General features: G+C 27.2%; 2 protein-coding genes across 5 annotated transcripts; one reads left to right on the top strand and one right to left on the bottom strand.

Moving 5' to 3' along the window:
- The first annotated feature begins 1,005 nt into the window (after positions 1-1,005).
- On the top strand, positions 1,006-3,052 carry LOC128955436 (AP-3 complex subunit mu-1-like). The gene is made up of 6 exons (XM_054301107.1): positions 1,006-1,221; positions 1,311-1,730; positions 1,827-1,986; positions 2,091-2,384; positions 2,464-2,742; positions 2,835-3,052. Exons 1-6 carry the CDS (start codon positions 1,187-1,189, stop codon positions 2,898-2,900), a joined length of 1,254 nt encoding a protein of 417 aa, XP_054157082.1. The 5' UTR covers positions 1,006-1,186; the 3' UTR covers positions 2,901-3,052.
- Positions 3,053-3,446: 394 nt separating this feature from the next.
- LOC128955427 (protein EFR3 homolog B-like) lies at positions 3,447-13,195 on the bottom strand. Of its 4 annotated transcripts, none has more exons than XM_054301098.1 (8): positions 13,080-13,195; positions 7,212-7,288; positions 6,555-6,682; positions 6,145-6,295; positions 4,357-6,061; positions 4,162-4,250; positions 3,926-4,084; positions 3,447-3,824 (listed from the first exon to the last, which is right to left on the bottom strand). In XM_054301098.1, the coding sequence occupies exons 1-8, from the start codon at positions 13,087-13,089 to the stop codon at positions 3,471-3,473; spliced, it is 2,673 nt and encodes an 890-aa protein (XP_054157073.1). In that variant the 5' UTR covers positions 13,090-13,195; the 3' UTR covers positions 3,447-3,470. The 4 variants fall into 4 exon arrangements, with proteins under 4 accessions (XP_054157073.1, XP_054157071.1, XP_054157072.1 ...); XM_054301096.1 differs by lacking the exon at positions 13,080-13,195 and adding an exon at positions 8,299-8,402; XM_054301097.1 differs by lacking the exon at positions 13,080-13,195 and adding an exon at positions 8,299-8,402 and having other exon boundaries at positions 3,447-3,821.
- Positions 13,196-13,447: the final 252 nt, after the last annotated feature.

Raw genomic sequence — 13,447 nt, 5'->3', positions numbered from 1 at the left:
CATCTTTTTCGACCACTTCTTGCGAGATTTCTAACTGTCCCGTACTTTTCGACTTTCTTTACAATTGATCGGACAGTATTATCAGTTGTTGTAAACAGTTCCGCTATTTTTGCGTATGACTTTCCGGTGCTGACTCTCATATCATACATTTGTTGGCGAATTGCATCTGAAAATTCTTGTATTTTAACCATTTTTATGATAATCACTGCATTTACTGTTTATTTACGTGTATTCAAATTAATAACAATGCATTGGAATCAATTGGTCCCAACAATGTGTCTGAAATCACGCGCGTTTTAAAAACACGAAAATAATTTTTGTACCTAAATTATTAACACCTATAACTTTACCTTGATATATTTTGTTCTTTAAACCATTGTTTTGACCATCTAGTATATCAATTTAATTGTGATTTATTACTCTATTATTTGATATCAAATTTGTTTATTTAAGTTAAAAAATAAAAAAGTTATTAAAGTTTAAAGTTAATGATATCAATATTTTTACGATACGAAATTAGATTATGTTTTTAGTGTACATATGTATATATATTATCTAGATAAATTTTTTAAATAAAAAAAAATTTCAATGTTGTGTTTAAATTAGCCGCTATTAATACTAATGTACTACTAATGGCCTAATAGTTCAATAGTGTAGTCAATATAAACAAACAATGTTTTTGGCCAATCACTGTTTGAAACCTAATTAACGATACGCCCACTTTGCTAAGGTTGCCAACTGGGTTGGTTTATTTCTTAACAACTTAAAATACAGTTAAATTTAAATGTCCAGTATTTAATTTATAAGATTTTTATCAAATTAATTAAAAAAAAACTATATATATTTTAGTTATATTTTTTTAATTATATATTAAATGATAAAATATATAATAAATTTTCAATATTTTTACAATATTTAATATGTACTGTTATTTTCCAAAAAATAAAAATAAATAATTGATTGTTTTTTAATTTGTGGACATCTGTGCACTCTATATATGCTATACAGTGTAAATGTATTGACAACATATGTGTGTCAATGACTGTATATTAATATACATATTGTTAGCTAACATACAGTACTATTCATAACTGTTTGGCCAACCAATCGGTTGACCGACTTTTACGGCTACACTGATACCGAACCATCACTACTGGCCACTACCACATTGGCGACCAAAAAAAAAATGATCGACAGTTTGTTTATTATCAACCAAAGCGGGTAAACAACAACTTGATTGAATCAATTGAAGTGATTATTAATATCTCTCTCTCTCTTCTGTCTATCTCTTGGATCCACCACTTCTTCAGCGATATCTTTATGGAGAAACACTGGAAAAGTGTTGTCCATCGATCGGTATGCGACTACTTTATCGAAGCCCAACAACGCCAGCAATCGGCGACCAACATATCGCCCGTAATGGCCACACCGCATCACTATCTCATACACATCTATCGCAGTGGCCTGTATTTTGTGGCCGTCACCCACAAGGAAATACCGCCGCTGTTTGTCATCGAATTCTTGCACCGAGTGGTCGACAATCTCGTCGACTATTTCAACGACTGCAACGAATCACTAATCAAAGAACACTACGTTCTGGTCTACGAACTACTCGACGAAATGCTTGACAATGGTTTTCCGTTGGCCACCGAAGCCAATATACTGAAAGAACTGATTAAACCGCCGAACATATTGAGAACAATCGCCAATACGGTTACCGGTCGGACAAAGTATGTAATTATTTATTGGGAGAATTTGTTTTTTTTGTGGATCTAATCTTTGTTTATATTATCATCTGATTGATGATTATATATATATATATATAGTGTGAGCGCAACCCTACCGTCGGGCCAGTTATCCAATGTGCCGTGGCGTCGGACAGGTGTCAAATACAACAACAACGAAGCCTACTTTGATGTCATCGAAGAAATTGATGCCATCATCGATAAGAGCGGTTCAGTAGTTTCCGCTGAAATTCAAGGATATGTAAGACACACTACAGTCACTTAAACCGCTGAGAAAGCTCAGCACTGGTAGGCTTTTTATCTCTTTAGCTAACTGTGTGTTTCATCTTATTTTTTAATGGACAGATCGACTGTTGTATAAAGTTGTCGGGAATGCCCGATCTTAGCCTATCGTTTGTCAATCCCAGGCTTTTCGACGACGTTAGCTTTCATCCGTGTGTCCGATTCAGGCGCTGGGATTCCGAACGTGTCCTATCGTTTGTACCGCCCGACGGTAACTTTCGTTTGATGTCCTATCATATTGGTGCCCAGAATATGGTATCGATTCCCATCTACATACGCCATCATATATCGTTTAAGGAGGCGGGCGCCGGTAAAATCGAGATACAAATTGGACCCAAACAGACAATGGGAAAACTGGTAAACGGTTTTTTGTTTGTTTGTTGGTATTATCGGTAAATTAATTCGGTAATTAATGTTTGTTTGTTTTTTTTGATAGCTTGAAAATGTTGTCATCGAAATACTGATGCCGAAAACCGTATTGAATGTTAATGTTACGCCTACTCAGGGTAAGTACACGTTTGATACGGTATCCAAACTGATGGTATGGGATGTCGGCCGTATGGAACAAACCCGATTGCCCAACATCAGGGGTATAATCAATCTGCAAACTGGTGCACCCTTACCAGATGCCAATCCAACGATATTGGTTAAGTTTAGTGTTAGTCAACTGTCCATTTCGGGACTGAAAGTTAATCGATTGGATATGTATGGCGAGGTATGTATTGTTTTTTTTTTTTAATAGTATATATAAGCTAAAGATTTTGGTACTAAATTAATAATTAATTTAATTTTTTTTTGATTGTTTAGAAATATAAGCCATTTAAAGGTGTGAAATATATGACCAAAGCCGGCAATTTTCAAGTGAGGACTTAATTTAAATGTTTTAATTAATTTTTTAATTATATCAATGTTATCAATCAAATTATAAATTTAAAAAAATTACCGATAATTACTTGTAATTTTGAACATCACATACACATGTTAAACAATTTTTTTACCTATTGTTAAAACTTAATAACCAATTATTATTAAATAATATCTATAAAATTTAATTATAATTATTTATATATATATAATGATAAATAATGAAACAAATGGATTATTTTTATGATTGTTTTTTTAATGGAGAAATTAAACGAGTGTTTAATTTTAATAAATATTTATTAATTTGATAACAGTTTTTTTTTAAATTTTGTTGCTAATAATAATTACCATATATTTTCTAAAATGGTTAACACTATATATATTTTTTTATTTATTTATATATATATATACGTATATATAATTTTTGGTCTAAACATCTAAATTTATATATAATTTTAAAACTATATAAACAGTATTTTTTTAACCAACTATTATATATATATATATATATATATTAATATATATTTGTAATAATAATAATAATTTATAATTTAAATATATATATATATAATGAGAGAACTAATAAACAAATAGTTCGGGAAATTTGAGAGCAAAAAGCGGTGGTCCGGCGCTATTGACATCAGTTTCGGAACATAACTCTCTCAATGGATTGTCATAGAAATGCCAACTATTGTCGTCGACTGTCAACTGTTTACGTAATCCCAGCCCTCTCTGACTATTATCGATATCATCATCATTGCCGCCGTCGTCGTCCGCCTCGACATCGCTGGTTATTCCATCGACACAATCCATAGCGTTGTTAACTTCGATGTCAACACTTAGTTCATGTCCACCAATTGATTCAATCGTTTTAATTGGTGTCGAAAATCTCGAAAACGTTTCAAATAGTTTATGTTGTAAATCGTTTGACTGCTATTTATATTTATCGGATGGTTTAACAACACATCAATCAATCAAGTGATTAGTTATTATTATTATTATTACAACAAATTAATTATCAATTGGTTTAATACCTTTCGTTCGTATCGATTGATGAGATCGTGAAACGACGAGTTACGGAAACGGTCGACAATCTGAAGACGTTTGCATTCGAGCTCATCCTGTTTGGCTGAAATCGGCTCATTGATGATCTTACGCAACGATTCGAAGGTTATATCTTCTTCTGGTTGTCTCTGGATGTAATGGATTGAATGAAATCAATGAAATCAATTAAACAAAGACATCATCAGCAGCTAATTATCACACATACTCGTGGCAATCCTGGCGATGAGTTAACACTGTCTACTTCGACAGTAATAGTGTTGATATCGCTAACACTTCTGGTCATTGTTGAGTCGACTGTGTGTGTGTGGGGGGGAGGGGTCGCCAGAGAAATTATATGGATTGAAAATCATAGTATTAATACATAAAAATTCATTTCATTCAATTCAATACAAATACATACCGACATTTGGCGGCATAAACGGTGTCATCAAATTGCTAACATCGTGTCCACTGCTTTGCAATGCCTGCGAAATGACAGCCCTGTTGAACACTAATTCGTCCAATAGGTCATCAGGTGTTGAACATAACAGTGTCGAATCGATTACATCCTGCTTCTTGTTGTTGTGTCCTCCGCTGCCGAGAGCCGACTTGGTATCGGCACTGTACTCGGGCAACAGCCACGGTGTCCTCTCGTTACGCATTTTGATAACCTGTTCGACGTGCGCACAGTAAGCGGGAATTGCCGTCAAATGGCCGATCAGATGCAGAAAACCAGATACTAGACAATGAATGGATGACTTATGGGGTTCGCTCAGTGTCGATGTCTTGGCCACTGCCAGATCCTGGACGGCAAACGTTAACCGCAACAATTCGGTTAGGGTTTCCTCAGAGTTTAGTTCAACACACAGTAGAGCCAGTGTCGTATAAATGGCTGCAAAGTTTTGTTGGGTATTGTTAGCAATCTGTATAGTTTCGTAGATATGAAACAGGAGTTCGGTTCCATGTTTTTTCATAAACATCAGATCGTGTCGGTCGGTCTTTTCCATGGCCAACATATCGGGTGACGACAGACTAACTGGTCGGGACAGTTTGCCGAGATTGTTGTGTCTGTCCAGCAGCTGATGAAATATTCGTTGAACAGTTAGCCGTACTTTCGGATTGGAGGCCAACGATCGGGAGAGTAGCGGATTCAGAAACGATGTCGGAAACGCTTTGGTCATCTGAACTGTTTTGTACTTTGTTGTGACTTTGAGCAGTGACTTCAATATGATATTCTGTAGCTGACTATCGGTTGACGATACGGCCGCAGTTGGCGGCGCTTTACTCGTTATAAATATCATAATTTCGATTTTCTGATAGTCGGGCAAATTGTTGGCAAACTCGCCCAACGTATCGATCACTGTCTTCTGGAATAGTTCCTCTTCGTCAGCGTAGCCCATCTCTTGGATATTGCTTATGGATGTTCTCAAGTGATGCAACAGCGAGTTGATCATCTCGAGTACGGACGGACCAATTGATTCGGATGCCGATATGGCTACGATCTGCGACAATACATTGACAATACCGGTACGGATTTTAATTTGGCTGTCAAACGGCTCGGCCGATCGGCTGATGTCGTCCAGATGGCTCATCAGCATCTGTATGACTGCGTAGGAGTGTTGAGCTTGAATTGAATACATTATAATTTTGAATGAATGGACAGCAAATTCATTGGGATGACGGGCCGACCACAGATGATGATTATCTAAATGTTTTAATATAGGTTTGACTACACTGTGCACGTGTCCGAAAGCGGCCCGACCGACCAGCTCTTTCAGACATTCTTCGGCTATGGCAGCCGCGGGAACAGTAGTGTTAGCGCCGGCGGTCGAGTCGGTTGTTGTTGTGGTCAATGCTCCGATAACGTCCTGGCACTGCATGTTGAACAACAGTGACGGTACTATCTTATCCATGTGTGTCTCCTCCCAGATGTCTGCCTGCAAGTCATCACTGACTGTCTTCCGGATGACACCTTTGAGGCCATTCAAGCCGGCCGTTCTCAATGTATTCCGTATCTCCAGATTGTTGTTACCATTGTGACAGAGTGAGGAAAATTTCGATACAAAAAAGTCGTATCTCCGGTGATAGGATGGTGTGTCCTCTTCGATGTTCGCAAACTTAACAAACTTTTTTTGTTTGTTCAGAGAAATGGCAACAAAAAAAATTAATTTATAAAAATATTTATATTATTGATTATTACGGTAATTACCGATTGTGTGGCCAATATCTGCATATCCGGCTCCTGGCTTTCCAATAGTTGTTGAATAATTTTTAGGAAACTTTCGACAAATAGATTTAGTGTCTGTGCGTGACATGCGACCAACAATTGGTCCATTGCTTCCATGGCTACCACAACATAACTGATGATAATAATAATATGATAAAGATTTAATTTATTAGTAATTTTATAAATTAAAAAAATAATAAGAATTATATCAATGATTTATTAAGTTATTATCTAATTATTTATATAAATATGTTTTAAATATATCCATAATAAATATAATTTTGTTTTTGTTGAATTTTTTTTTGTTAAATTTTATTATGTAAAATATTTAGGTTAACAAATAATCTTAAAAAATGCTTATTTTATTAAATTAAATTAATTATTATTATTACCAATTTCTATGCCGAGACAAATCTCGGGCCACTTTACGGGCCACATAGTCACCGATTCGGTCTAACTTTTCGGGCGACGATTGGGCATAAAAAATAAGTTTCTCCATATTTGACTTAACCAAACCATCCTTAATAATAATAATAATAATAATAATAAGTGAATAAAATCTAATTAATAGTCTTTTTTTTATAAGGCGTCTCCCAAACAATCAAATATAATAATCACAAACAGAATATTCTGTGTATTCCTAATAATATATATAATTATGTTATATTTCATGCATTAACAGTGTATATACAGTACAATCTGTATAACCAATCGATTTGCACTTTAATGGGGTTTTTATTATATAAGTTATCATTTATATACATACTATACTGTATTATATGATTTTTATTATATGGTACAGTATATCTATTTAAGGAAAAATTGATAATTAATGGTCTTTTTATTTGTATAGTACTGATTGTCTACATATACACACATATGTTTACAGTTAAAAAATATTAACCTTGGCTTTAAAAAATAAAATAAATAGTCATAAAAAAAATTTTTTGTAACAAAGTGTTAATAATTTTTGAATTTGTGTAAATCAATAGTTTTAAAAAAAATACAATAATATATAGCTATTATTTTTTTATTATTAGGACACATACCTGAGGATTGGATGGATAGATGTTATCAACCAATCGCTTATATCGTGGCCTAAGAGCCGAACAACAGCCACAACAACCTATTGGATGATAATATCAAAAATTAAATGACATTTTGAAACTAAACAACAAAAATAATAATCTCAACAACAACAAAAATTGATAATAATTATATACAAATAAAAAAAACTAAATTTTCTATTTAAAAAAAACATTTAATAGATATGATATACTCATGAAAATGTGGGAATCAATCAATAAAAAATTAATTAATTAATTATAACAAACTATATAAAACAAACTTCAATTCAAACACAAATTTCAATGACACAAAAATAAATTGTTTTTTTTTTGTTGTTAGATATTTAATACACACATACACACACCATATACACTAAAAATAAAATTTATTAATTATCTACAAAACTATATACCAACTATAAATCACACCAACAAAAAAATAAATCATATGCTAAATATCACAAATGTTACCAAACACATTTTTTATAAATAATAATTGACATCAAAAAGCACTTAATTTAATAATATAAATAACGTGTACATGTATGTGTGTATATAAATTATACAGTATATAGTGATAATAAAATAAAATAAAAATAAAAAATGCATACCGGTAATTAAATTGCAAAATAATTTTTTTTTAAAAAACAACAACAAAAATTATAATGATATAAACCAAGTGTGTGTGTGTGTGTGTGTGTGTGTGTGTGCATATATATATATTAAGATAATAATAATAATTATTATTATTATTAAACAAACTAACTATTAGTGTGTACAACAATTTATTATTATTATTGAATAATAAGTTACGTATATTCAAACAAACTAATAAATTAACGAAAAAAAAACATGAAAAAAATAATTAAAATCAAATTAATTACAAACAAACATTCAAAAAAAACCAAATGAAAAAAACAAAAAATAATAATAATCTCTGAATTAATGAATCAATCAATCAATCAATCGGTGGTATGTTTATGTGTGTGTGTGTGTAGTGGTAATCGGATAATCAACTTATAAGGAAAGTTGTGTTTTTTAATGTGTGTGTCGGGGGATCGGGACTTACATTCGGATGGATCGCATTGTTTGAATAGACCACCGAACCATTCGCTGGGCGTTAAGTTAGCGCAACAATTGATGGACGATAATAATGATGACATTTATTATTTTTTAAAAAAAATTTTGAGTGATTTTTTTTAAGAAAATTAATTATTAATTAATATATATGTGTAGTAAACATTTCAATATTATCATCATCATCATCACTATCATTATCAATTCAATTAATTTGTGAATATGATATTCATATCGTATATATATATATTTATATTGATTATTATTATTATTGATTTTTTATTATTACTATTGATATTACTATTGATATTAAAACAATTGATTTCAGAGATTTTTTTTGTTGAGATAATAAATATGTATTAATAAATAATAATAATAATAATAATAATAAATTCTTTTAAAATATATTTATGATTTTTTCCCAACTAATTTATTATAATTTATTAATATATTATATATATATATATATAGTTATAATTGAATAACAACTTTTTTTGAAATAATTTTTTGAAAATATTAATCCGATTAATAATTAATAATATTTGTACTACTAAATAATCATAATAATAATTATTATGATTATAATAAATGATAATATATATATTGGATATAATAATAATATGATTAAAAGATATTGTATATATATAATAATGATATACTATAGTGTGTGTGTGTATTAATAATGATGTTACATAATAATAATAATAGTTATATAATGTGATTAATATTGAGTGAATATTATTATTAATTATTAATATTATTAATTATTATTATTATTATTAAATTTCTAGAGCAGCTTAGCCAGAGTCCAGGCGGCCCTCAAACTTGAAAACCACGACAGAGACTGTGGTGGGCTTCGGGCGACTCGGGAACCGTTAGATCGGTTGCCGCCAATGGCGCCCATCATCTTTTGCTTGCGATTGCCGGACATATTAGGAAACATAATATAGGGCTTTCGGGATGGACACAGATAAAGATAGATAGATATAGATATAGATATATACTATATATATATAACACAATATAATTTTGAGATAAACAACAACAACAAAACACAACCACAAAAAAAATTATATAGCGTTTAGAATATTATATGAAATATAAAATATTATAATATAATAATAATAATGAATTTCAAATCACACTTTTACTATCGATTATAATTTATTATATATTTTTTTTAATAAACACTTTTTTTATTAACTTTAATCAACAAAAATCAACCAAATTTTTATACTACTACTACTTTTTATATAACAAGTTTGAAACAAAAAATTAATTTATTATTATTTATTATTTATTATTATCGTTAATTTTTTATTTGTCGAAAGAGGTACCCCTTATAACAAAAAACCAATGGGTGATAAAAACAGTATAATTTTTTATTAGTGATATACTGGTAAACAATATTTAATATATTTATTTAATAATTGTAATATAATAATTGATTAGTGTATGTGTGTGTGTGGTTAAGTTGTACTGGATATAAATGATAATATTATTATTATTATTATCAATCTATGTCATCGATTCTCTTGTACACAACATTATACAAAAAATTATTAATAATTGGATAGACATATAAAGATATATATATTTTTTTATACTGATATATATATATATAAAGAGAGAAAACTTATTAAAGAGTTTGTGTTGATGTTGTTATTTGTCGTAATATATAATAAATACTAGAAATATTGTATATATATATATACAGAACATATACTTTGTATGTATGTACTGATCCTCAGCGCTCTGGTATCATATATATATATATATGATATCAGTATATACTGACTGAGTCGTAGGCAAAGGTGAGTCCGTCCTATTGATTATTTAAGAGTCACTTTATATATATATATAGTATATATACTGTATATATAAACAGCGATTGCGATGAAGACCTAAATACATGAATGACTTCGACTATGCGTATTGAGAGGACAGGCCTACCATTGAGGAGGAGTGGATGATGACTGACTAACTCTCTCTCTCTCTCTCTCTCATTAAAAGATACAGAGATTTAATAATAAATATTTATTATCATTTTTTTTCAGTGACAAATATCAAAACTCTTTTTAAAAACTATTGAATTATACTTTATTTTTATGCATTTTTTTGTGTTAAATACAAAAAATTTGTTATAAAATTTTTATATATTTTTCTCTCATTGAATCTCATTTAGAGATAATTTTTCCTCATTTTTTTTGTTGGTTGGTTTTGAAACTTATAGAATATTTTTACTGTAATTACAGTATTATATATATATACTGTATATAAATATAAATATAAATCTATTTTAATGACTAATCCAAATGAAAATTTTTATATTTTATTTATATATTTTAAGTATTTTTTTTGGTATAATAAGTAAATCTATTTTAATGACTCTCTTAACTAACTGACTAACAAAAAAATAATTAATGTAAATATATATATAAATATGTTTTTTTGTGACATAACTATTATGAATATTATTTTTCACTTTTTTTCTCTCGCTATGAATCGCTTTTGACGACAATTATGTTAATATATAAATTTATATATATATATATCTTATAAAAATCCTAACTTATTATTATTATTATTATTAACATCATTGAAAAACCAATGGGTTTTACGTGCTTTCAAATCAATTATCTAAATTATTATTATTATTTGTTGTTAAATGTTAGCAAACAATTATTATTATTATTACTAATACTACTACTACTGTATAAATAGATGAATAATAATAACAATAAAATAAAAATAAATTTTATAATTTTCATGCAATATAAGGAAATAGGAATAAACAATTTATTTATATAAATATATATATAGATTATTTGTTGGGCATTTAATACATAGAAACATAAAAAAAAATTTACTATTTATTGAATATTGTAATATAATATAATATTTATTTCCTATAAAACAATATCTATAATACACATGTAATTTTATATTATATAAATATAAATTTAATACTACATATAGTCAGTATAAAGGCATACAACAACAAAAAACATTGTAATAGTCGTCTACATATTAAACCGACAACTCATAAAAAAACTAGAAATTAATAGAAAAAATAATATGATTTTATACACACATACAGTATAGTATATTACAAAACAGTATATATATATATGTTATATAAAAAATTAATATATATATAAATTATAACTGTAGTATTAGGAAAGTCAATAATTTATGTGATAATAATAAAAATATAATAACATACAGACAAATATATATATAAATTGTGTCAAACAGTTGTGTTGTGTCAGCAAATGTTTGATATCAAAAATATATATATATATTATATTTTTTATATACCATATAATCTAATATATAGTATATACTGTATACTGTATTATATATATATATACAAAACTAAGAGAATTATTGTATTCATATCTAATAAAAAGCAATTAATAATAATAATAATAAAAAGCATATATTTATTGTGTATTATATAACTTATTGTAGTTTTGTTTAATAATAAATAACAAATATATTATTATAGATTATAGATAAATGAAAATATAGTTTGTTGTACAAAATGTAATAACCATTTTGTTTGAACAACTTTTTCCTATTTAATAGTTTAGTTGTTGGTGTTTTAAAAGTTAGTTTATAAGTTTTTTTTTTAAAAAAGCAATCAATTTCATGTCAATATATAGATGATAATATATTGTCAAAAAAAATAACAGTGTTTTTGTATTTTTAAAAAGCTATAAAATTGTTAATTATGTGAAATAATAATAAGTACTATACGAGTAAACTATTTATTAAAATAAAATTCATTTTTATTAGAAAATAGTTAAAATATTTTTTTTTGTTATTGAATTATTGTTAATATATATATATATTTAAACCAGTATTTAAAGGGAAAAAATTCAAATATAATAAAAATATTTGTTATATAACTTCAACTTTTTTTTGATAGAGATAGAGAAATATCCTAAAAATTTGCTAATAATAAAAACTTATGGGTTTTTTTTTATTTTATTACACCAATAAAACTGTATTATTATCGTTATTATTATTATTACTACTAATAAATATTATTATAATTTATAATAGTGTATAGAAAATACTACTAAAAAAAATAAAATTATGCCAAAAAAAACTATTTGTTTGTCAAACTTTTTTTTATATATATTAATATATTATTTGTTGGTTTTATTTGTTTGCCACACATATGTTAACCGCAACAACAAAAATTATATGACAATTAATTATTTAGTGCCAACAAAAAAATTATTATTATTATTATTATCATTACGTTAGCTTAAAAATATATGATAATATAATATAATATATGTACAGTATGTCACATATAAAAACTTTATAATATATATGATATGTCTATTTAAAAACAAAACAAAATTTATAAAACAAAACAAATTTTTGCTGATGTAATTGAAACAATATATATATATTATACTGTAATAATAATAATAATTATTATTATTATGACAATGTACAATTTGTCATAATTTTTTTTTTTAAATACCAGTATTGTACAATGGAAAAAAATATTATTTAAAAAAACAATCAAATGTACAATGTACTATAATTAAATTTTTTTAATTTTTAATTTTTTTTGTAACTTGTAGCATTGTACATATTTTTTTTAATTTTTTTGAAGTAAATAGTATATTTAGTTATATATAATTTGAAACATGTCCAAAAATATTTTATTTATTTATTTATAGACCTATCTATTTATATAAAATATATGAGATATTTAAATTTAATAAAAAATAAAAATTTGACATTTACCCCGGACCATTTTTGAAGTAAATAAATATGTGTGTGATATGTGTTGTTATTATTTATAAATAGGTAATTGACTTTTTTATTTAATTACAGTATATCACTTTTCAACAACAAAAAAAACTCATAAAAACTTTTTATTAATTTATTAATTTATTTGTTGATAATAATAAATTATAATTAAATATAATATTAATAAAATTGTTTAAAAAATAATATGACATTTAAAAATGGCTTATTATTATTATACGTTGTTTTGTTTAATATTTTTATTATACAATAATATTTACATGTACAATATTATTTAAAAAATCAATATATTATCAATAAATTACGACTATGTATTTATTATTAATATTAAATTTTATTTTTAA

Source organism: Oppia nitens, unplaced genomic scaffold, assembly GCF_028296485.1.
Source record: "Oppia nitens isolate AA-2021 unplaced genomic scaffold, nextdenovo-longstitch-racon4-pilon3 scaffold2_pilon_pilon_pilon, whole genome shotgun sequence".
NCBI lineage: Eukaryota > Metazoa > Arthropoda > Arachnida > Sarcoptiformes > Oppiidae > Oppia > Oppia nitens.
Note: the sequence above shows the minus strand (reverse complement) of the source record. Positions and strands in the feature narration are given on the sequence as shown.